The sequence below is a fragment of the Alexandromys fortis genome, unplaced genomic scaffold (genome assembly GCF_014885135.2).
Source record: "Alexandromys fortis isolate MF-2015 unplaced genomic scaffold, M_Fortis_MF-2015_v1.1 scaffold_144, whole genome shotgun sequence".
Classification (NCBI taxonomy): Eukaryota; Metazoa; Chordata; class Mammalia; order Rodentia; family Cricetidae; genus Alexandromys; species Alexandromys fortis.
The window spans coordinates 3,938,940-3,964,786 of NW_026068021.1; the positions used below are offsets into that span (position 1 = coordinate 3,938,940).

The 25,847-nt window shown below is 51.5% G+C and overlaps 1 protein-coding gene across 3 annotated transcripts in view; it reads left to right on the forward strand.

Moving 5' to 3' along the window:
- Prkar1b (protein kinase cAMP-dependent type I regulatory subunit beta) overlaps positions 1-25,847 on the forward strand; it is a 118,439-nt gene that overhangs the window by 88,728 nt on the left and 3,864 nt on the right. For all 3 annotated transcript variants that reach the window (XM_050163254.1, XM_050163253.1, XM_050163256.1), the window contains 2 exons: positions 5,891-5,951; positions 10,718-10,839. In XM_050163254.1, the coding sequence (XP_050019211.1) occupies positions 5,891-5,951; positions 10,718-10,839 (183 nt within the window). The remainder of the gene's footprint in view (positions 1-5,890; positions 5,952-10,717; positions 10,840-25,847) is intronic.

Below are 25,847 nucleotides of genomic sequence, written 5' to 3' on the forward strand. Positions count from 1 at the left end.
ATGCCAATTCGTTTGAGAGTCAGGCAGTCTCTGCAGGTGTGTGTGGGGGGCAAGGAAAGACCCTAGGGACCGTGGGAGGTGAGTCTGTGCTCTGCCCTTCGGTGTCCCCAGGCCCATGGTCTTGGTCAGGATCTTAGCTGAGGTTTCCTTTCCTGTGACAAAATAGTTCAGCGAAAGGTTTAGGGGACAAAGGGCTTATTCTGGCTCTGGCTCTGAGGTCCCATCCATCATGGCAGGGAGTCACAGCAGCAGGAGCCAGAGGTAGCTGGTCACCTCCCTGCCACAGCCAAGGAGCGCTCTCTAAGAACCGGAACCAGTACAAGTCGCTCTCCTTTGCCTTTAGTTCAGGACTAATCAAATGGTGCCGCCCACATTCCAGGTGAACATTCCCAGCTCCATTAACACAATCAAGATAATCCCTCCCAGATGTGCTCACAGATTAACCACACCAACATCATCCCTCACTGAGACTCCCTGGTGACTCTAGATTCTGTCACGTTGACATCCACGGTGCAGGTGCCAGGGGGACAGGCAGATGGAGGCCCTGTACCAAGCTGGCTACTTGGGGAGAAAGCTGAGCTAGCCTCTGCAGACAGGTTCCTAGGCTGAGCCCCATTGGAGCCATCTTGGGTTTGCTGTCTTGCATGCTGTAAAGGCTACTAAACTGGGAATCCCCGGTGTCACCAAGAGGCTTAGCAGGTGACGGCTCAGCGTAGGAACAAAGCAGTCTGGCTTCACCTGCTGGCTGACCACTTCCCTAGGCCCCAGGACATTTTCAGCCTTATCCTGCCCACTGAACCAACATTAGCATCTGAGGTTCCTGGGTCACGACCTGCCTGCATTCCGCTGGGAAAGCTTAATTGCTAGGTGGTCAGTGGGGACTACACGGTTTCAAAAGAGATGCCTTTTTTAAGGGCTGGATAGCATTAAAATGGTTTGGGCCAGGTCATTGAGCAGGCTGTTGCCACCACAGCCACCCCGACTCGCACCCATCAGCAGACACAATAGTTCTGCGTCACCAGAGTCTGGACACTGGCTTTCCAATTGTGCCATCGTGTTGTCATGGGAACAGACTTGTTCCAGCCTCCGCTGGCAGAACCATCATCTAACTGTCAGGGTCTGGACAGCTGAGGACAACTTAATGTGGGACATTGAGTCCCTAGCCCTGTTGGGAACTGAGTTATTTTTCTCATTACTCTGACAAAATACTTAACCAAAGCAACTTAAGAGAGGGGAGGTTTATTGTGGCTCATGGCTTTAAGTACAGTCCTTCATGGGCCACAGTAAGGAAGGGGGGGGGGGGGAGAGAGAGAGAGAGAGAGAGAGAGAGAGAGAGAGAGAGATTCCTTTTTCTTTTGTACTCAATCCAGGACCCCAGCTCATAGAATAGTGGTGGTTTCTCCCATGTTTAGGATGGATCCTCCTATAAATAACCCAACTGGAAGTTCCCTCACAGACATGCCCAGAGGTCTGTCTACTAGGAGAGTCTAGATCTTGTCAAACTGAGCATCAGGATTAACCATCATGGGTCTTTCCCTAGGAAGTCGACATCTTAGGGACATACATGCTGTGGGCGGAGACTGCCCAGACCCGAGATAATCACACAGAAACCATATTAATTAAAACAATGCTTGGCCTATTAGCTTAGGATTATTAACTAACTCTTAAAGCTTAAATGAACCCATTTCTATTATTCTGTGTATTGCCACAAGGCTGTGGCTTTCCAGGTAAAGTTCTGGTGTCTGTCTCCTTTGGCAGCTACATGGCTTCTCTCTGACTCCACCTGCTTTCTCTCTGTATCTCTGTTCAGATTTCCCCGCCTGGCTTTATTTTGCCCCGCCATAGGCCCAAAGCAGATTCTTTATTAACCAATGGTAATAAAACGTATTCACAGCATACAGAGGGGAATCCCACATCAACATGTGACTCTGGGTTTCTAGGATTGAAACTTAGCCAGCTTATCAGTGCTGGTTTGAACCAGATTTGAGGGAGAAGTTGAGGCTCAAATTGGGGATAGAGCTGGGGTCCTGTCACTGTATTGAGTGCCAGTCTCCATGGAGACCCTTTGGGGGCAGGTTTTAATATTCCCATTGAGCAGATGAGGAAACAGAACTCAAGCAGTCAGTGAGAATGGAGGCCTGAGCCCAGGCTTTCTGACAGCGAGCGCAAGCAAGCTCATCATCCTCCAACCTCCCCCAGGCTCGTCACTGGATATGCTCATGGGCTGCCCCTCCAAGCTCTGTTAGTATCCCTACAGTACCTTACACTCACCCCCCCTGCTCCTATCGGCATATGAATCTTGGTCATGACACTCACCACCTCAGTGTGTTCCCCAGAGTCCCATAGCACTGTTCTCGCTTCACCCTGTGCTTTGCCCAACCCCTTCTCTGTGTCCCCCATGTTCCTCTCCTCCATCACCCCCAACTGTTATACAAGGCTGGTTTCTCCCTTGACACCTGACTACTGGTCTTTAAGTAGGAACTTCCTGGGCTGTCCACGCTACCTTCTAGGGTCCTCAAGTCAGGGTGGCGGGGTCTGGCTGGTAAGAGCTCTGGTGCCTGCAAATGCCTCTGTGTTTCACCCTGGGCATCACCCTTTCACTGTTGGTACATGATTACTCAGGGATAGATTTCTCTCCTGGCTCATCCTGCTTTAACTGGACTGTGGGTACTTGTATCTTTAAGAGGTACCCAGCCATGAACATCACACTCTGAGTGTCCTAGAGGGCACTGAGCTGCAGAGAGAGCAGTGAGCTGTCTCTGCCACTGACTGATAGGCACCCAGGGACTCCTCTGTGGCAGCTAGCCCCACCCCCATGCATGTCTGTCTACATGGCATTGAGTCCTCTCCACCTGTATGGAAGCCTGTCTAAAAGCTACCTGTGTGGTTGCACACAGCTGCTTCTGGCTACTCAGCCTGCACCAGAGCATGGGAGGCTGATGATACCGCGGCTATGACATCAGACAGATTGGACCACCTTAGCTCTGCTTTGTGCCAGTCCTACGCCTGGGCACAGGGTGTGTGAGTCCCCCAGTACAGGGTAAGAATGGAGGTTGATCACATGGTACAGCACATAGCAGTGGCTTCATGGCAGGCTGTGTGAACTCATGTTTGTAATCCTGGTACTTGTGGGAGGGGTAGAGGGGGGGCTGGAGACAGAATCACAGGGTCTAGGTCAGCCTGGATGACACAGTGAGTTCGAGGATAGTGTGGGCAACAGAATGAAACTATCCTTCAGCAAAGAAAAGAACCCTGGTGTAGTGGTACACAGCTTTCATCCCAGCATCCAGGAAGCAGAGGCACGCAGATCTCTGTGTTAGCAGCCAGCTTGATCTACATAGAGAGCTCCAGGACAGCAGTTTCAGCCCCCAACTCAGTGGACAGGAGCCAAGCCGTGACCTTCTTTGGGCTTCTGTTTCCAATCCAGTAGAGATACAACAGCTGTCTCTCGGAGATATGAGGTCCATCAGCGGCCAGGGCAAGGTCTTGACTATGCCTCTTGAGTGGCTGGGCTGCAGGGGGCTGGTGCCCCTCGGTACCTATCTGCAGCATGACTCATCCCATTTCTAATGATTAGGGCCTTGTCTCCGGCTGATGCCCTCCTGTGTCAGAACAGGAAATAAAGAGCCTCAGCTTCTGAGCTGAGGTGTTGACAGCTTTGTCTGAGCAGTGGTTTGATGTCACAGAGGGAGAAGGGGGTCCCAGGTTAGAGACAGCAGCCGGGTCATGGACATGATGAAGAACCTGAGACCTTGCAGAGGACACGATTGTTCCAAGAACGTGGGCACTGATGGGCTGCCTCTGCCTGGAAAGACAATGTGCTGACCCTCTCTAAGAGCCCTTCTCCGGGTTACCCAGGAAGGTTCACACCATTATCTTCATGGTCACAGTCACTAACACCACCCTCTTTACTATTGCCATCAATCAGCACCATTGCCAGCATCATCACCATCCTCCTCATCATCTTCATCACTGGCATCACATCACCACCATCACCACCACCATTTTGACTATCAATAGCATCATTGCCACCATCAGCATCAGCATCACTGCCATCACCTCCAACACCATCATTATCATTATTATCAAAACCATCGTCACTATTATCAATACCATCATCACCATCATCATTACTGTCAACAACACTATCACCACCATTACCATGAGGAGCAACAACAACTTAAATATTGAATCTCTGCCCTCGTAACAAAGGATTGAAACATCTCATTTCCCTAGGACTAGTAACATGAAAAGTACGCCCAGATTTACCCTATTCATTTGCACTGAAGTGTCCATCCCCTTAGGAACTCGGCCTGGCCATGTGAGGCCCTAGGATGGAATGGGAGGGCATCCATACCCTTATTCCTTCAACTCCACTATTGTGTGGGCCTCAAGTGGTACCTGCAGTAGGCTTCATATTCTTTCTGAAAGCGGGAAGCCCATGTCAGCCCCTAGTCTGTGCTCTGGGTGCTGAGACCTCAGAAGGTGAGCATCTTGAGGCAAACAAAGGTTGACCTTGTCCACAGCTAGGGAGAACCCCATGCTCTGACCCTGTGGAAACTGTGGTTTGCCCTGGAGCCTCGAGGGCCCTTCCTCCTCACTTCATCGCTGCTCATATTTTTGTCATGGCTTTCCAGGGACTAGCATTGACTGACACACGCCTTCAGTCCAGTCTTTCTCCCGAGAGTCCTTTTTTTCCCCTTAGCAGGGCTACACTGACTAACTTTGGCTCATGGCTTTGAGTTCAGGTCCATGGGCTGACCCATACCCTGTGTGGAGGGGCTTCCTGCTGCAACCCTTATTTCCTGTGCGTTGGAGCTACCCGCAGTGAGCCAAGTTGACAGAGACACAAACCTCCTTTACACAGGACTGAACCTGCTGCCGGAAAGCAGAGCCACGGAACAGGGTTTGTCCCTGTTAGCCCAGAGAAGGGCAAAATCTGTGACTCTGACTTTTCTTGACTCCTGAAGCTTCCGCTCTGAGCATGCAATGTGCTGGTCTCTCCATTTCTGCTCCCTGCCCCCCTTAGGGCTGTTGCAGATTGTGCTGATGTGCTTAGAGCTTAGCGTCAGGCCCCATGACGAGCATCTATACTATCAATGCCACCCCGTGTAAGGCCTGAGATTGCCGGTCTCTTAGGAGAGGCTGGGCCATGCCCCTCTAAAGACATGCTTTAGGGAGCGCCTCAGGCATTTGCAAACCTTTATGCATCAGTCCTCTCTCTCATGTCGGATCCATCTCTCCTTCCCTGACATCTTTCGGTGTACATCTTTGTCAGCAGACAGAGGGAGGGCTGTAGTACCAGAGACTGGTATTGACCTCAGGAATAAGAGAGCCCCAGCTGCTACGATGGAAAAGCAGGGCGAGCTCCTTTAGGACATCTGTGTCAGCTCGTCAATGGCCAGGCAGGGTGCGTGAGCCTCCCTCACCATTGTTCTATAGATGGCCGAGGGAGCTGGGAGGTCCGCTGGGTGGCTGGCGGTCCTGACAACCTGTCCAGAAGCCCCAAGGCTTTGTAAAGGTGCATGTCAGTGGTGCATCCTTGTGATTCAAGTCAGGGTGCGGAGGCAGGAAGATTACAGGTTAGAGTCTAGCCTGGGAAGAGCTGAGCAGGCACAGCTGTGTCCACCTTTGGAAACTTCAAACCTCATGGGCCCATGCACTGGGGTGCCTTGCATAGGGTTGGACCTGCTTGGGGTTTCTGCTGGTGGTGCTGGAAGTGGTTTCAGAAGATAAGAGATGAAGAACAGGAAATAAGAGATACAGGCTCACACTGACGTGCTCAACGGGGTTCCTCTGAAGAGATCAGTCGCTGAGAGAAATCTGCAAGTGTCAAAAGGCCAACTGAGACTGGAGACCCATCTTCTGTGTTCTGCTTTTTCTTCCACAGGGAAGCACGCTGAGGAAACGCAAGATGTACGAGGAATTCCTCAGCAAAGTCTCCATCCTAGGTTAGTGATCCTGCTGCTCGTAGCCTCTCTGCAGCCTCCTGTGAGTGCCTGCAGACAGCCCACAGCTGCTTCTCCCTGTATGGCTGATAGGTCATCTCTGCTTAGCATTATGCAGGTTTGGGACATGCATGCTCACATGCAAACACGGACACATGTGCGTGCCTCCCATAGGAGTGGCAGTACATGCTCACATACACACATACCACACATTCACCTATACTCATACACTTACACACATGCCTACGTACACACATAGACATAAATATGGCATGCATTCATATATATATGCACATTTGTGGTCCACGTTCATAGTACACACATTCATGCATATGCACACACGCACACTGCATGTTCATATATGTGCACATTCGCGATGCACCTTTATACAGGTGCATGTATACCTGTGAGCATGAATGTCATCCTGCCAATGTCCCCATCTTTTCCAAACTGTGTCTGCTTATCTCTCTTGCTGTCTTTGGTGCCACCATCCCAGCGCCGTGATTCTGAACTGAAAGTGAGCTCTTTGTTCTCGTTGCTGGAACCTTGTGCTAAGTGTCTTCCCCCTCCTTTTGGCTCACCTTGAGCATGGCTTCTCGGTGACATCACTGCCCTTCCAAGGCCACTTTTGTGTTCCATCCCTATGGCCTGTGTGTGGATGGCTGTGGGTTGTACTTGCATCCTGGGTTCATGTGCACAGTTGAGTCGCTCAGAGACCTTAGGAGAAGATGGGGATAAACTGGTTCTGAATACGAAGGAGGGCTCTGCTTGGCGCCTGTCCCTCTCAGTGCCTCTTGGACACAGAGGCTCTTCATACACTTTGTCCTACTGCTGCGAAGGCGTCTCCCTTCCTGCCCTTGATGAATTGCTGTAATCCTCATTTATTCATTGTCGTGAGATACTCGCAACAGCCTGGCTCAGGGAACCAAGCCCAGCGGCAGGGTGTGCAGGCCACAGCCATCTACCTAGGACCTGCTCTTTGCCTCAGCAGAGATTTATCCCCACAGGCAGTTGCTTACCACCCCCATCCTACTCCCCGCCAGCCGAGTCACTGCAGGTCCCTTCCTGCTTCTGCCTCTACCTGTATGTGCACGGTTTAAATGTTCTCAGATGTGTTGTTTCATTTAAAATTCTGGGGCCAAATACTGGCTGTCTCCCTTACAGCTATTTCAGTTTTCACCCAAGATTTATGATGTTTGGAGATAACGCTTTGGCAAGTCTTGTTTCCCAACCTTGGAATATTGCACACTTTAAATGCTATTGGGAGAAAAGCATCCTTAAAAACATGTATGGGGAGCAGGGAGGTGCTGCTGCTGCTGCTGAAGTCCAAGCCTTGTACATATTAGGCAAACATTTAATTGTTGAACCCTAGTTCCTCACTGGGGGATTCTAGGCAGGGGCTCTACCACTGAGCCACACCCCAGCCCCTCACTGGGGGATTCTAGGCAGGGGCTCTACCACTGAGCCACACCCCAGCCCCTCACTAGGGGATTCTAGGCAGGTGCTCTACCACTGAGTCACACTCCAGCCCCTCACTGGGGGATTCTAGGCAGGTGCTCTCCCACTGAGTCACACTCCAGCCCCTCACTGGGGGATTCTAGGCAGNTGAGTCACACTCCAGCCCCTCACTGGGGGATTCTAGGCAGGTGCTCTCCCACTGAGTCACACTCCAGCCCCTCACTGGGGGATTCTAGGCAGGTGAGCCACACCACTCACCTACAGGTAGCATCCTTACTACAGCCTCTATTGCAGTGTTTCACATCTACATTCCCGTTCTGCACCTGTTTCTATAATTTTGCTGAAAGTGACCTTATTCCACAGTGGACAGTATGCATTTCTACATTACTGTGAAGAGACACCGTGACCATGATGACTCTTATAAAGAAAAGCATTTAATTGGGGCTGGCTTACAGTTTCAGAGGTTTAGTCTATTGTCCTCATAGTAGGTAGCACGGCAGTCTGCTGGCTGAAATGGTAGCAGAGAGTTCAGCATCTGGATCTGAATAGAGTAGGAAGAGAGAGACACTGGGCCTGGCTTGGGCTTAAAGCCCACCCCCAGTGACACACTTCCTCTAACAGGGCCACTTTCAAGTAGTGCCACTCCCTAATGACCAGCATTCAAATCTTTGAGCCTATGGGAGCCTTTCCAATTCAAACCACAACACAGCCCAAGCTGGCCTTGAACTCACTGTATAGTCAAGGTTGGTATTGAAGTTCTCTGGTCCTGTGCCTCTATTTCCCAAGTGCTCAGATGACAGGCCTGAGCTAATATGCTTGGTCAGATAGTTTTTAAAGAAAACTGTCAGCAAGGCACCTGTGGCAATATACGTCTGTGAGCCTAGTACTCAGAAAGTTGAGGCAGGAGGATTATAAAAGTTCTAAAGTCAGCCTAGGCTACATTGTGAAATGTGTCTCAATAAATGAGAGGGGAGGAGACAAAGTGAGAAGGACAGAAAGAGAAAAAAGAAAAAAGAGAAGCAGACCCACTACTGTGTCTGGAGTAGACTCCCTGCCTACACTGCACAGCTGGGTTCCCTGTGGCATGGGGTTCATCGAGACGTGGCTCTTTTGCAGTGTGGGAGCACGAGCAGGGAATTTAGGGAAGAGATATTTCCCTGCTAACCTAGATCTAAAATGAATGCCTTTTTCAATTTTTATTTTTAGCAGCTGGCCTACATATGTAGTGTCTAAGCGTAGGCCAGAAAGGTTTCTTTCACTGCGAGGGGGCGGGGAAGGGGGTACGGTTAAAAAGGTGACCATGGTTTTCTCACAGCAAACTCCCATATTATTATGGTTTTTCTTTCTTCTTATCTGGGGGCCGGGGATGGGCAGTTTCAGGGATGGAAGGTGTGAGCAAGACAGCCTCGGCCTGCTGAGTCTCTAATCCTTTAAAGATAAACTCAGCATCAGAGTTAAGTTTGTTTGCCCAATGTAGTGGTAGGTGTGTCCTTTCTGAGTGTCACAACAGCAGTGCTGGTCGTGATGCTCGTAAACCCAGCCTTCAGGGAATGGAGGCAGGAGGATTGATTGCTGTGAGGCTAGCCGGGATGTCCTAGTTTCATTTCTGTTGCTGTGATGAAAACACCCTGACAAGAGGCAACTTGGGGGAGAACGGAGTCTGGGGTAGAGCTTCTCATGGAGAAGTCCCAGTGGCAGAGACTTGAGGCAGCTGGTCACATGACATCCACAGCAAAGGCGGAGAGAGAATGAATGCTTGCATGCTTAGGGTCCAGCTGGCCCCCTCTACTTTTACACAATCGAAGACCCCCAACTAGGGAATGGTGCCGCCCATTCAGGCTGGGTCCTCCCACATCCATTAAAGAATTAAGGCAATCCCCCAGAGACATGTACACGGTCCAGCCTGATCTAGACCATCCCTCCTTGAGACTTTCTTCTTAGAGTATTCTCATTATTTAAATTGACAATTGAAACTAACCATCACACGGTGAGTTCAAGCCCAACCTGGAATATAGAGTGAGACCCCGTCTCAGAAACAATCAAGAATCTGGGGAGATCGCTCCGCAGTTAAAATGCTTGCTGCCTAAGCATGAGGACCCGAGTTTGGAACCCAGCACTCACATCACTGCTGGCTGAGTGTGGGAGCCTGTTTGTAGTTCAAGTTTCTGGAGGCGGAGATGGGATCCCAGAGCAAGTTGGTGAGCAAGAAACTAATTATATCAGTGAGCTCTGGGTTTGATTGAGAGACCCTGCCTTGATAAATAATGTGGAAGAACAACGCAGGACGATTCCTGGCATCAACCTTGGTCCACCTCCACATGCACGTGCAACTTTGTGAACAGTCGTCACACACACACACACACACACACACAGACAGACACACACACGCGCGCACACACACACACAGACAGAGAGAGAGAGGAGAAAGAATAAAAAGACATACAAAACAATTGCTACATCAACTCAGCTCCCAGTCCTTGTCCTGCTTTGAGGGTGATGATGCTGAGTGGGGCATCCTACTTGTGTTAGTGAGTCGTCTAAAGTACACGTAGTTGTGGAACCCGGCTGTGATTCTTTGCAAAAATTAATTAATTCATTCAGTCCTACTTTTTTGGAAAGTAATTTCTCCTTAAAGTGAATATTGACTCGATTTTCAGTATCTGCTGTTTACCTTATGGAGCCAGTGATTCACGACTATTTTCAAACTGCATTTCCCATGAAAAAATTAAATAGGAGTCAAATGTGTGTACATTATTATTATTATTTCGTATTGAGGATGCAACTCAGGGTCTGGCACAAATTATGCAGATGCTCTACCACTGAGCCACACCCCAACCCCTCATTGGAGGATTCTAGGCAGGTGCTCTACCATTGAGCCCTTCACTGGGGGATTCTAGGCAGGGGTTCTACTGCTGAGTTCCATTTTCAGACTTCTTTTTACTTTTTATTTTGAGACAAAGTCTCACTAAGTTGTACAGATTGCCCTAGAACTAACTCACTATCCTAGGTGTGCCTCGAATGTAATACTCCTGCCTCAGCCTCCTGAGTAGTTGGGATGCAGATCTGTGCTCCCAACACCAGCTTATAGAGTCCATCTCAGATAGACTCTCATGGCAAGAGGTGCCAGCCCCTGTATTGAAGGGATGGATCTAGACTTTCAGTGTTCTGTGGTTTCTGCTGCAGCATTGTCTCCTCTAAAGAGCGTCATCTCAGATCGCCATCAGGAGTCTGAGGATTGGGCTTTCTGAGGCTACATCCAAGGACCCCATGGTAGTGGGGTGTGACCTGTGACCCCTCGTGTCTTCTTGCAGAGTCCCTGGAGAAGTGGGAACGCTTGACTGTGGCTGACGCCCTGGAGCCTGTGCAGTTTGAAGATGGAGAGAAAATCGTTGTTCAGGGGGAGCCCGGGGATGACTTCTACATCATCACAGAGGTGGGTCCTGTGCAGGCCGTCGGTGCCTCGGGTCTCTGGGGTACCCGAGTGGACGCTCGTGATGCTTTGGCGTACTCTCTACGCCCTCACCTAGCACCGCCCCCTCACAGTTCCTCCCCCAACTCTCCACATGGGAGAGCTGGGAGATGGTCCACGTTCTGGCCATTGGATGGTTTGCGGTTGAGATAAAAGGAGTATCTCCTTTAAAATGTTGGCGGGTGTGATGCCACTACATAATACACACACACACACACACACACACACACACACGCCTGTGCAATGGGGAGAGATTATTAGACAGGTGGATGGAGTCCACCTCAGAGCCCTGGTTTTCGATGTGTGCAATGGGGGTAACGATGCTTCATGTACACTGGATCTCTGTGCAGTAGTCAGCTTCCATTGCAATACCTAAGACAGCGTCGTAGGAAGAGAAAAGATTACTTGGGCTTGTATTGGGGATTTCCGTCTTTGGTCCCTTGGCTCCGTTGTGTTTGGGCCGGTGAGGCTGAACCAGGGGTAGGAGTTTATGGTGGGGCAGAGCTGCTCACTCTATGGGGGAGAAACAAGAGTGGGCTTGGGCCCCCCAATGCCATCTTCAGGGGCGTTTCCCCAGTGACCTTCCAATAATGTCCCCACCGCCCCCAAGAGTACTGTCGGGTGTTGTAAACTAATCCTTCCTTAAGGTCCTTTGGTTGGGAATTTTGTCCTAGCATGCGATGTTGGAGGCATTGGGAACCTCCTCTGGGTAAGGCTCAGGACACTCTTGAAAGGAACCTATAAGCTCAGGGAGCTCACAGGTGCCGTGGTGGGGACTTGCCCCTTCCCTGACTGGCTGAATGAATGCAGTCCTGCTTGAATGGGTGTTGGCCTCCACCTCAAGTCACCAAAGACGTCAGAAAGTCTGGGGTTTATGTCATGCTGAGAATAATGTTCCTGATGCCCTCCTTGCCTTCAGCGAAGGAGACTCATTCTGAGATGTTTCTTTTAAAAAAAAAAAAAAAAAAAAAAAAGAGGAAGATGGCCAGTGAGGTGGCCCAGCAGATAAACACTTGCTACCAAGCCTGAAAACCTGAGTTCAGTCCCTGGGACCCACATGGTAGAGAACACCCCCCCACATGCATGAGCACATGCACACATGTATGCACACATGCATGTCCACACATGCACATCCACTACAAACTTGGGTGCATACGTGCACACACACACATACTTGCATACATATATGCGCATGCAACATACTCGCACACACACATGCACACATACTCACACACACATATACATAAATAATGTAAAAAGAAGTGATCACTAGAGCCATGAGCAGAACAGAAGACTGTTCTAGTCAGGACTAGAAAGAGGCCACTTCCTTCATCCCAACATCTCAATCCCTAAGACTCAGGCCTTTATACAGGCCAAAGCCATAACCTTTGCATTACTACCTCTGTGTGTGTGTGGTAGTGGTGGTGGTGGTGGTAAAGTTGGCTTCACACAGACTCAAGGTTCAAGACGCCACCCCTGACCATTTTCGAAAGAAAGACATCTATCTGACAATCATCCAGCAGAACACAGTTCAGGCTCTAAGGTCCAGAGTGACAGCTGATATCCTAGTGGATGCAGAACTCCCAGCATGCCTGGCATGAGGGCATCTGCCCCTAGCCTTGCCCCCAGTGTTGCCTCCTGTCCCCTCCCCACAGTTCTGACTCTTTCTGTGTTTGGTTATGACTGTGGTCTTGTTGTGGTGCTGTTCTGAGTGCCTGTCGGAGCCCAAAGTGGTGTGCTGTAATCACACACACCTGTAATCCCACTACTCTGGAGACTGAGGAAGGAGGATTGGGGGTTCTAGGCCAACCGGGGCCACATGGAGTGACCTTGTCTCAATGAGGAAAAGAGTGTGTGGGGGTGACAACAGTGGCAGTCAGGCAGTCCCGATGACCCTCTTGTCTCTATGTCCCCAATTCTGGGCTTACAAGGATATGCTACTTCCCCTCAACTTTTTATGTGATGCTGGCATCAAACTCGGGTCCTCATGTTTGTCCAGTAAACACTTGGCTGACTGAGCTGTTTTTCCCCCATCTTCTCTCTGGCTTTCTGAGATAGAGTCTCATTCTATAAACCAGTTTGCCCATACCCTGCTCTGCTTTCTGTATTTCGTGTGTCCCTCCCCTCTCTTCATGTCTCTCTGGTGAAGGTGTGAGATTTGACCTCAGGGTGCCCCTGAGGTTCTGCGGTTTGAGGACAGTGTGCAGGCTGCCAGTTACCTTGGGGGAATCTCAGACAGGGGTGCTGGGTGCTTCTCTGTAAGTCCCCAATGTCCTCAATGCAGAGAGGTTTCCAAGAAGGCTACTGCTTCCCAGGGTGGCCTCACATCAATCAGCTTCCCCCTCCATTGAGTGGAGACGAGGGAGAGGCTGGGCCTTGTTCACATGAACAGCGTATTGTCTAGGCCTCCGAGACGTAACCCAACCCCAGGGAAAGGTATAGTTTTCGCAGCCTTATAAAATGTGTTTGAAGTGGTCTCCTTGGCAACGTGGCTTTCCCTTCACTACTTCCTCTGTGATCGGCTGAATCTGGCACGTCAACCCACAGACCCCAGGACCCCAGGTCCGCGGGGATGAGAGACGCTTAGAACCAGAATGTGCCGCAGGGGACAGTACAGCTTATTCACATGGCTTGGGGGCGGCTGCGGCCACATCTAAGCCAGATGTGCATCCAGGCTCAAACCCTCTGGGATGTGGGCAGGCGCGCCCAGCTGCCATGTCTGAGCTCCTCTCCTTGAGGCGTGAAGTCTCCTGTTTCCCTCACTCCTGGGCTGCCCCCACCCCTGCCCCTGCCCCGCCCCCTCTGTCTCACAGCCTCGTTCTGTAGTTGTCACATTTTCCTGGTGTGGATTTCCTGAAGTTGTTTTGTAAATTGTGTCCTTGTCAACTCGAGGAGGACACCGTAGTCCTGGGAAACCTGGATGCGAAGCCCACACCTCTATCTATAGCCTTGTCCTCGATCCCCAGTTTGCTGGGGGAGGGGATCGGTCTCTACCTATCCCTAAGCCTCAGACCCCTGAGAGCTCCAGGATGTCACTTTGGCAGATTAGGAAGTTGGATGGCCAGCTTTTTTGCTCCGTGGGGGTCTCTGCAGGGTGCAGCCCTCTGAGGCCACATAACTTGTTTCTCATTGCTATATTCACACCAGCTGTCCCCGGGCTGGATGGGGAAGCTTGCCAGTCTCCCAGACACCTGATCCTCAGAGCTTCTAGAAAACACTCAGCAGACAGGGCAGGAGCTGGGCGTGCCTCCCGTAGGCACGCCCACTGGTGGGAGCCAGGCGCCTAGAACACAAAGGTGGAAGGCGCTGGCCAGCCGTGGTGAAGGGCCCTGCTGCTTTCTGAGCGGCCCCCCCCCCCCCCCCCCCCGCTGTATTACCCTCCTGCTTTGCTCCTCCGCGTGCAACCTAGGGTGGGGTACCTGGGGCCAGGAGCCCTTGAGATGGGACAGAGCCTTTCCTGGGTCTGCCCCTGTGTTTGGCAAGACGCAGACTCTGGCTGGCCTCCCAGTGGCAGGTACTGTGTGCCTGGACCGGACCTGCCAGAACCTGGAGACAGGGATGATCTCATCTGGATCCAAGGTCGTCTCCCACAGCTCTCCAGGAAAACCCGAGAGGAGTCGGGCAGGAGCTGGGTGGGAGAAGTGAGTTCCCAGCAGCTCAGATTCCAGACTCGCATTCCTCAATTTAAGCTGCCACCTCCCATTCCTGCGCCCTGAGCGTCCAGGGAAGCAGCTGGACCGGGAAGGATGGCTTCCCATAAAATCCCAAGACTGAAATTGGGCAGCATAGAAGACGTTACCATGGGAACATTGGATTGGATTTATCTCCTTGCTTAGCAAATTAATTTTATGAATGTCCACAGTGTTGAAGGGACTATAAAACAACACGTCTCTCAGCTGCCCCCAGGCCTGGGAACACAGCTTCTGACATCAGAGTGCTTGCCTCCATGTTGGGGCTGAGAGGGCACCTTTGCAGACCTGCAGGAAGAAGGGCAGACACGCACTGTACCCTGGCGCCCCTGAGGGACATGTTTGCTCTGCTCAGGGTCGTTGAGTCTGGACCTGTGCCGGCCCCTGCTACACACCTGGCACTGTCTCCACGCAGTGTATTTATGCCTCAAACTCACTGTCCTTACTCATTGTCTCTGCTGTTCTCACGGCTGCTTGAACTGTTTTTCCTAAGCTCCTCTCTTTGGGAGTAGTGCCTGGAGAAGGTTTAGGGCCTGCAGGAGATGTGCGGAGCCCGTGCCTCAGATATTTCTCTGGAGTCAGCTTCCTTGGCTGTCGGCAAGGCAAGCACCAGGCCACCCTTGTTAGGGGTTTTAAACGAGGCAGACACTGTAGAAGGACACACGGGAAGGACGTTTGGAAAGGGCACTGTATTCCTTCAGTTCAGGACATCTCAGAGATACAGACAGTAACTGGATTTGGGGAGTAGGGTCTTAGGTCTGGGGTCTAGGGTGGAAGTGGCTAGGCAGAAGGATTGCAGAGGATTCTGGGACTTGGGCAGTTCTTGGAGCCCTGCTAGCCAGGGCCTTTGAGGTTGTTTTATTCTGGGTTTGAGGTGGCCATTCAAATTCTTGTCAAGAAATCACATGGAATTGCCTGTGTAGAATAAATTGAATAAGGGATTGGGGTAGAAGCAAGGCAAGGAGAAAGGCAAGAAGTTCTTTCCAGGTGACAGTCTATTGTCCTCAGGGAAAAAAAATCCATCAGAAGATGAGGAAGAGGAGGGCAGGCAGGGGATTGGGGCACTGAAGTTCAAGTAGAAGTTTTTGAGATAGGCAAGATGTCTTACAGATGGCGCAAGCCTAAGACCAGGGACCAGTTGTGCTGGATCTGCTGATACTGCACCACGTGGTAGAGAGGCTGCACAGAGGGCCCTTGGCATGGACTCTCAAAGATCGATGATGTTTGATGTACATGTTGCTGAGTGCGCCTGGCATGGGAGCACACAAAGTTGGAAGTGTCTGTTGTAAGACTGCATTGTTGGGTGCATGTACCATGCACATTATATGCCGCATGTGACAACAGTGCATGTTGCCTGGATGATCTTCTACATTCTTCTCACGAGTCAACAGGGGGCATCCAGTGACTTGGGATCCCAGGCCACGGTCACAGCTCCTGGGGGGGGGGGCTCCCAACCAGCCATCTGAAACCTAAAAGCCTTATATTTGCCCCTGTCTCGGGAGACATGCTGAGTGTGGCTGTCAGCTAGTTGCCCTGTCCTAACCCAGTCTGGGCTAGGGGAACATCCATCCTTAGTGGAGATGCAGCTCTGTTCTTCTGCCTTAAGGCCATGTGAGTGGGATCTCCTCAACCCCCAGCCCAGGAGAACTGCTATGTCATGGGGGTTTGGGAGGCACAGTTGGCAACACTGTGAAGTTGCCTCTGGGCTGGACTGGAAGGAACTCCCAAGAGCCAAACAGGGCTCATAACTTGCCTGTGCCTGTTAATTCCAAGGTGTGGGGGCTTCCTCGAGTGGGGGCGTTGCTCTTACCCTGTGTGTCTGGCACTGGGTGATCTCATTCACCAGTGGTTTCCAACTTGTTTGCTGGAGCCACTGGGATGAGCTGTCAGGATTCCCCCGGGAAGTCTGGCTTCACCATGCCTGGACCACTTGGTAATCATGAATGCCCACTGCTCAGACCCCACCCAATGGACCAGGGAAGCTCCTAAGAGCATAGCCCACCAAGGAGGACCAGGGATGCTCATCCATGTCTTTCTCATGGGAAGTTAACATGGACACTTTGAGTCAGCGGGGCTCCGTCTTCCCTTTCGCTCGATGTGGGAAAAAAAAAAAATCCTCCTAAGGCTTATTTGCCATGACTCCATCCTGGGTCCATCACAGCTCCATTTCCTAGTGGCTGGGATGTTGGGTGCTACAGCTCACAGGGAAGGGAGCAGGGGAACCTCCTCTCTGACCGAGATGGCCACGCCATACTGGCTCACCATGGACAATCTGACCCTTTAGACGCACACGCCCTATCGTTTGGGTCCAGAGAATTCCGATGAGACTCTGAGCCTCTGCAGCAGGCTGCTGGCCAAGACTGCGACCCTGTCTCAAAGGAGAAGCGAACGTGAGAGCTGGGAATGTACTCATGTGGTAAAGTGCTTGCCTAACACACACAAAGCTCTGAGTTCTGTCCTTATCACCGCAGAAACTGGGTGTGAGGACACATGCCTGTAATCCCAGCACTTTGGAGGTGCAGGCGGCAGGATTAAAAATTCAAGGTCATTCCCGGCTGCGCCAGTTTGAGGCCAGCCTGGGCTACAGGAGACCTTGTCTCAATGAAGAAGAAGGAGGAGGAGGAGGAGGAGGAGGAGGAGGAGGAGGAGGAGGAGGAGGAGGAGGAGGAGGAGGAGGAGGAAAAAAAGTAGAACATTCCTTCCCAAACCAGTATCAGAGGCATATTGTTCCCATTCTTCCAGCTTCTCCAGAGACTCAGCAGCCCCCACATCCCAGGCTTCCCCTGCAGACACTGGAATTCAATTTCCCATCATCTTTGCCCTGCCAGTCACACGTGTTCCCAGTGAGATACATGTGGAATGTATCTGCTGGCTTCCATGGTCAGGGATTACCCAGCTGAGACTCCTGGCTCCACGGAGGCGCCTTAAACACTGTGCAGAAGCAATTCCTATGAGGACAGATGTTTTGCTGGGAAACCCAAACAGATGCACCAGCCAGTCTGGATAAGCCAGCCATCTGTGGAGCCTTGAACCGTTGCAGCCCATGGCTGCCCTCACAACCCTTCAGCCCCTCTGCTTCCCTCCATATGGGCCTTGGACCACCAGGAAGCAGGACTAGGCTGGGCTCATATCTAGCGCAGTGGAGAAGTGACCAGTGGGTCTGGCCAAGGGGACTCAGCTCAAGGGCTGCTGATGAAAGATGGCTGTTGAGAGCACAGTGTGATCTCCGCACCCCCAGGAAATCGGCTGGGTCCAGGTCAGGGCAGAGAAAGCAGGAGTTGAGGGCTTGTCCAGCGCGATGGGTTTGGGCCCTGCCAGGTAAGGGGATGTGAAGGTGAGGGTAGGACCCCGAGGGCCTGTGCAAAACCATGGATGGGGTGAACTGATGCTGGGCACATAAAGTTGGCATTCCAGTGATTAAAATATAAATTACAAGGAGTTTACATTTGAACCGTATCTACAAGGACAGTTTGGTGGTATTGACTCCCGCAGGGTGTGGTGCTTGCACATCTGTCATAATGTCCCAGCTAGGTTGAGGCAAATGGATTTCTTAAGCCCAGGATTTGAAGACAAGCAAGCCCGAACCGGGTGGTGATGTGCGCCTTTAATCCCAGCACTCAGGAGGCAGAGGCAGGCTGATTTCTGCGAGTTCAAAGTCAGCTTAGTCTACAGCGTGAGTTCCAGGACAGCCAGGGCTACATAAAGAGACCCTGTCTCAATAAACTAACTACTAACTAACTAACTAACTAACTAACTAATTAACTAACTAACTAAGAAAAGTCAGTGACAAGCTTGAGTAATATAGCAAGACCCCATTTCAAACAAGCAAGCAAACATGCCCAGCACTCACACAGACAATACACATGCTCACACACGTGGTATGCTCACCCACTATGTGGCCAATACAGACTCACACACATGCAGAACACATGTGCCCTTTTCTCACACAACACACTATCACATGCACATACCTGTCTATACACTCCTGTGCACAATGCAGATGTGTTCGCTCAGCACACAATCACACGCATGCAGCACACACACTCACGGATGGATCCTCATTCGCAAATAGCACACAATCACATGCATGCTCCACACCCAAGCATACACAATCATATGGCCACAGTACCTGTCCTCATGCACAGAACAGCATGCACTCTCTCATGCACACACATAGTACCCACCATACAGCATTCATACTTGTGGGTACATGACACAAATACCCACACAGCATCTCACAACAGCTCACACACTCGTGCACATAGCACGAGTAGCCATGTTTGCACAACACACATACACACAGTACGTTCATGTGAGCACCTAAACAGCACCCACACTCTTACATACACATCACATACACTCCTGTGTGCACACGCAGCACACCGGGCTGCAGGCTGGAGCAGCTGGTGGAACTCCTCTGGGGTCGGAAGACCTGAGGTGTGGGCATGGTGTTGGCTATGGGTCTCTGAGAGAACAACCTGATCTCCATTTGAGTTTCTCCCCTGTCTGGTAGGAGGCTTGACAGGTGGAGAGGCCATAACTGGAAAAGAAAACTAGAGCATGGCAGAGGCAGGAAGCTGTGCCTATCAGGTACCTGATGCACTCTGGACTTGTAGATGTGGGACATTAGTCCTAGGCTGTGTGTCAAAGGGCTAACTGCCCGTGCGGGCCCCGCCCAGCTGCACCTGGAGAGCAAGCTTGTATCCTTGGGGCCTGTGTTCTACTGGGTTGAAAGTAGGAGTATGGCAAGGCATGTCCCATTCGGGCATGGGACTCACTTAGACAAGGTGACTACAGGGCTCTGGACACTAGCTGTCTAAGAGGACATTCCTGGCACACCCAGCCCAGCAGTGGATGAAGGGACAAAGTCAGTTGTGGCAGCACTTCTTGGGAAGACCCTCCAGGGTTACAGTGAGTAGATGGTAGGTGACCTGTGGGCAATGGAGACCCTTGTAGAGTAGGTTCTGGAACTCTCTGCTGGTTGGGCAGGGATGGAGGAAAGTCAGATGGAGGGTGGTGGGGTGTGGACTATGGTGGGTGGAGGTGGCGGGACAATCACTGGGGTCAGTTACTTCCGGATGGCGGGTGCTGGGTGAGTCAGCCAGGATGGGGGCAAATGATGGGGGAGATGAGCAAGGGGTTTTCCATCCTAGGGAAAGTCAGAAAGAGGAGTCCATTTATAGAGGAGGTCAGCAGGGGTGTCCATCTATGGAGACGGACAGCAGGGGATCCCATTGTTAGCAAGGACAATGGGCCATCAAGAGCAGGGAGATCAGAGAAGATGAGGGCCACTGATGATGATGTCAGCCAGGAGGAGGGAGCTTTGGTGAAGATCAGTAGGGATGTGGGGTCAGCCAGAAGGAGGGAGCTTTGATGAAGGTCAATAGGGATGGGGGTCGCTGATGTGGGGCCAGCCAGGCTGGGGACCATTGTTCAGGAGGAGTTCTGCAGAGAAAGGCATGGACGGTCTGAAGATGAGCTAGGATATGCATTCAAAAGCAGACACTAGGCCTCACTCAAGGAGGCAAGGCCATGGACTCTCCAGGTGGAGCTTGGCGGCTCATGCCCACCCCAGCAGCCCAGCAATAGTCTAGTATGACCATTCTACCTCTGCTTGACTGAGGTTTCCCGAGGCCGTGTGTAAGGCTGGCACACAGCCTGCTTCTCTAGCGGATGGTGGAGTGGGGTGGGGTGGGAAGGGGAACTGAACCACAGAAGAGCACAAGGAGCAGGACCCTACAAAACCAGGGGTGCCCACATACCGTCTCACTCTCTTGGCCCCCACCATTGTCTTGTTGACCCCTGCATGCCATGTCTACCTGCCTGGGAGTCTTGGAGCATCATTAGAGCCCCTGTTTGTACACCTGCTGGACAAGCTTAACCTCGGGGTGTGTGTGTGTGACAGAGATTGACTCTGCAGAAGGGGACCCTCTCAACCCAGGCTTTGACTGCCTGGAGCTATGCTCCCCAGGCCCTTATTGGCACCTGTCCCCATCCTGGGAGCTGTGGCGCCGGAATCCAAATTAATGTCTGTTTTCCCACTGGAGCTGCTGGGCCGTGCCTCCACCATAGCTCAGACCTCACGGATGAACCATTAAACACTGGCACAAAAGCTGACCTCGGCCGCCCACCAGGCTGGTGTGTTTGCTCAGTTGTCGAAAAGACAGGCTGTAGCCAGCCGTGTTACAGACAGGCAGCCGAGCGAGGCACAAGGGGAGGGTGGAGCAGGGGACCTTCGCAGATGAGAGCCCAGACTTCTTTAGGTGGGAGAAGCTACTCGACCAGCAGGAACTCTAGGGAAAGTCACATGGCGGCAGTGGGTGTGTGTGTGGAGTGTATGTGTGGGGGGAGTCTGGTTTTGCACGGGGTGGGGGTGGGGGAGCTGCAGTGGAAATCAGCTTCCACGTGGAAAACTGTTAATTGTGGTGATCACTTTCTTTAAACCTACAGATGTTAAAAAAAAATAAAAAAACAAAGCAAAGCAAAAGGCAAACACAAACAAAGCCACAGAAACCTATGAGTGTGAGGGCTGCAGTTCTCCATGTGCAGGGTTGGATCCTCAGCACTGCAAGGGGGACAAAGCCTGACATGTTTAAAGTAGATGTTGTGGTCCATGCCTGTTAGTCGAGAACCTGGGAGGCTGAAGCAGGAGAGTTGGAAGTTTAAGGCCAGCCTGGTCTAAGGAATGAATTTGAGGCTAGCTTCATGAACATAGTAAACTTTGTCTCATAAAACAAAACAACAAAATCCAAACTTGGAAGCCAGATGTTATCCTTGGCCAGGCTGGGATACATGAGAACCTGTCTATATTATTAGGGAGGAGGCTGGGCATGGTAGAGCCATTCCTGTAATCCCAGCCCCTAGGGAAGCTGAGGTAGAGTATCAAAAGTTTGAGGGCAGCCTGGGTTACGTGGTGAGCTCCTGTCTCAAAATCTAAACAAGACCTCTGGGATATGTTCCCCAGGTTGAGGCTACCTTCATGCTCTCTGACTGCCCTTGTGTGTGTGAGTTCAGTCTTGGCATCCATGCAGGAAAGATGAGCCATGAGTGCTCACAGCAGCTGCAGGTCAGTCCTAGATCCCCGGAGCAGGACGGCTTTCACGACACCGTGGACAAGCACATGACTTTCATTTCCCTCCTCACTTACGTTCTCACCTCCCCACCCCAAGTGGAGCTGTTTCTGGGGGTCTCCAGCGTAGGCAGATATTATCCCTGCGGGGGATGGGCCTTCCATTCACAGCATGGGCGCAGATTGTGTGAATGAGCCCCAAAGGGTCCATGCGTGTGCCCAATGTGTTTGCATGCTTTTGTGGGTGCAGGTCCTCTGCGAGTACTGGTTCCCATGTACACACATCGCCCCATACGCACAGGTATGTGTCCCTGTGGGCATGTGTGTCCCCATGTGTGCGAGTGTCCCCTTGGGCACGCCTGTCCCCGCGGGCCCCAGGCGTGTCTGCAATGCATCTCCCGCACCTGTCTCCAATTGCTTGTGTCACTTCTCCTTTATGGATGGCGAGACTCACTTCCATGTATGGAAGTGAAACTCAGTTTTTTTTTTAGAAGATATTTCTTTAAATAAAGCAAATAGTTTTGCCTGTTCCCTGTTCCCGAGCAGAGCGGAGGGTTGGTGGCCTCAGCTGTGCTTGGGGTCTGACTCCTCCCCGTTTGGGCTCAGCTCCTTGCTGCCTTGTACAGGGCACTTCTCACGCAAGTGTCTCTTGGTTCTTCACTCCTTTGCTGGTCTCGGGTTGTTTCTGGACTTGGGAGGATGTGGGCATTCATGATCATCCTGGTGTGGGTCCCAGGCAGGGGTCTCAAGTTGGGAGCCTCCCTTGCACCCCCTCAAGATTAAGGCAGGTGCTGAGCAAATATGGCTGCCCGCCCTAAGTAGGCCCTTGCCACTACTCTGAGTTTGCCCTACTATTTTCAATGGCTTGCCTCCTTTACCCTCATCTTCCTATTCCCACCTTGGCCTGTTGCGACCCGCTTCTCACTCTCTGGGAGGGTTTCTGCATTGCTGGTTGAGCGCTTTTGGTCTGTGGTCACTCTATGGCCAGACCTGGTAACTGTCCCCAGTGTCTGAGCCCATGACTTGAGTTTCACTGAATGCTTAAGGGTCTCTCCAGCTGAGGTTCAAGTCATGCTGGAGAGGTAGAGGCTGTGAAAGGGAGGGGCTTCAGGGCCAGGGTTGGGAATGGTGAGCAGGTGTGAGAACCAATGAGAGGCAACTAGGCAAGAAGACTGCCTCACTCCTCGCTCCACACAGGATTTGGCTCCCACAATGGATCTGGTTTACCCCAAATCCATCTCTGAGTGCTCAGTTTCCCCGTTAGAAGTGACCATGTCTTGAATCTTAAAAACGTCTCAGGAAGTATTAGAAAGATGGCTTAGTGGATGAAGGACTTGCTTTATAAACAAGAGGACTTGAGTTTGATCCCCAGAACCCACCTAAAAACCAAGAGTGGGGCATGCTCCAATAATCCCAACCCTGGGGAGGTGGACACAGGAGAGTCCCTGGCACCTGCTGGCCTGCCAGTCTAGCTGAACTGGTGAGCTCCAGGGTCAGTGGGAGACCCTGTCTCAGAAAATAAAGCGGAAAATGATTGAGGGAAACATTTAGTTCAACTTCTGATCGCCAGACGCTGGGCTCCGAGACATGGAAAGGGGAAGCCGGGGACCTGGCCTCATAGTGGTGGATCCCACATGGCCCCCACTGGTTTCCTTCTTGGGAAAGTCACACTTCCTCCTTAATGTTCTAGGGGGGGAAACACATTTTGTTTTAAGTCACAGCAGTTAAAAGGAAGTTTGTCGTCTGTAACTGTGCCCGTCATAGGCACCTAGGAGTGACGATTCCCCTGCATCACCTCGGAGCTCTCTGCCGCAGATTTGCCGCTGATCTCAGATCTTCAATGAGGAACTTGGAGACTATGAGCCAGCAGTTTGGCCATGGGTGTTTTCCAGGCCTGGGCCCTAGATGTGTCCTCCAGGATGTCTGGCCATTTCCATGGCGACTAGGAACACAGACGGGACCTTGAATTGCAGGTTTTTTTTTTTTCTAGGAGCTTCCCAGACAGGAGACAATGACCTGTCTCCAACAGATTTGGGGGCATGTAGAGGGAGCATACTGCTTGCTGGCTTCTACTTGCTGGCTTCACAGACATGGGTCTTTAGGGTAAGGAAGGTGACAGTCGTGTTCCAGACAGTGTATTGGTCAGGGCAACAAAGGAGCTGCCGTAACAAAGAGCCCCATATCAACACAGCAGGAAGGACAGGGATGTTTCTTTCTGCTCCATGGGGTCTAGGGACCAACAGCACAGGTGTTCCAGCCAATTGCCTTCCCTTCAAGGAAGCCATAATCCCTAGGCTATGTGTAGGAGGCATGGAGTCCCTTGCTGGCACCCTGCTCTGCAGTTTTCACCCTCAAACCCTCTCTGACCCCACCTCAGCATCTTGCCAGCTTCTCCTTCTTAAGTGGGAGGCCCCTGTATCTCTGGATGGCTCCTTTTAGCTTCTGGAGCTCAGCCTCATGGTCACTTTGTGTCTTAGCCTTCGTCTCTGTCAGACGGCTGGCAGGGGTGCTGGGAACTAAACTCAGGTCCCCTGGAAGAGCAGCAAGTGCTCTTAACCACTGATTCATTGCTCTGACCCAAATGAATTGCTTTAAAAAAATATATTGATTTTTTTTTTTTAATTTGTGGAGGGGCACACTGCATGTGTAGATCGTAAGTCTGGGCTACCAAGTCCAACTTTACATGAATGCTGAGGGTCAGACTCAGATCTTTATGTAGCAGGCTCTTGACTGACTAAATGTTCCCCCAACACCACCCCCGGCTGTGACTCAACAGACAGGAAGCCCCAGCACAAGCCCTCTATCCCCCAGTCCTAACATAGCAGAGTCGTGCTATGTTAACAGTTAACATGCTGAGCTGTGCTGACAGGTGGGCTAAGCTCCTCCATTGGGGCCCCTGGTGGGCATAAGCATCTGCTCCCTGCCCCTGCTTCCTGCTCACACTGGCAGCCCTGGAGTGGTCTCATGTTTACATGCCCCGCTCCATCCATCAGCCGGATTCATAAACACACAGAGGCCCAGAAGTCAGGCTGGGGATCCAGTTTCGAGGGTTGCTAAGGGTGCCTGGGGACTCCAGGCACTGTGGGCACGAACTGCTGACCTGGGAGTCACTCATTAAACCAGGCACAGTCTGGCCACAGGCTCTAGCAAGTCTGGGTCTGACTGAGCCTGGGTGATGAAGCCCACCTTGCCATGGAGTGCTGTCTATGCCTGGAGACTGGCTTTGGGGGGTGGACAACTCATATCTAGGCGTGGTAAGTGCCCCTGGAGACATAGAGGCCCTGAGGCCCAGGAACAGCAATATCCCTTAGCATCAGTCTCTGTGGGTGTTAACAAGATGGAGGAGCCCTCAGGCAGCTGCCTGCCTCAGGTGACATGGAGGCTGATCAGAGTCTGTGGAAACTCAGAGCTAAACCCTGGCTCCTTGGAGGTGTGGATTACACACCCTGCAATGCTCGGTGTCAAACTCAGTGTGGTATTGTGTTTGAAAGGTGGTCTCATATAGCCCAGGCTGGCCCTGACTGCTCTGTGAAGCTTACGCTGGCCCTGACTGCTCTGTGCCTTGAATTTCCCATTCTTGCACCTGTTTCCTGAGTGCTGAGATTACAGATTTGGTCGACACCTAACTGCTTTCCTTTCTTTTTTTTTTCCTTTTCTTTTCTTCCTCCCTCCCTCCTTCCTTCTTTTCTCCTCCTCCGACTTTTTTTTTGATGTGTGTGTGTGTCTATGTGACAACGTCTGCTATATTTGTACGGATGTCCATGGGGTCCAGAAGAGGGTCCTGGATTCCCCAAGAGCTGGATTTATAGGCAGTTTTGAGTCACCTGACATGGATGAAGATCTCTGGAAGGAAGAACAGCAATTGCTCTTAAGCACTGAACCATCTCCCCAGCCCAAATGAATGCCATCCCCTTTATTATTTTTAACATTTCCTCATGTGTGGAGCAGTAATACCTGTGTGGAGGCTGAAGGCTAGCTTTCAGGAGACAGTTCTCTTCTTCTACCACGTGGGGCTTGGAGACTGAACTCAGGTCATTAGATTTGATTGCAAATGACTTTACCCACAGGGCCAACTCAAGGTCTCTCTCTCTCTCTTTTTGTGAGCATTTTTGTTGTTATTTTGCTTTGGCTTTGTTTTTGTTTGTTGGGCAGGAATTTTGATCAGGGTCTCACTATGCAGCCCAAGATGACCTCCAACTCACCGCAAACACCTC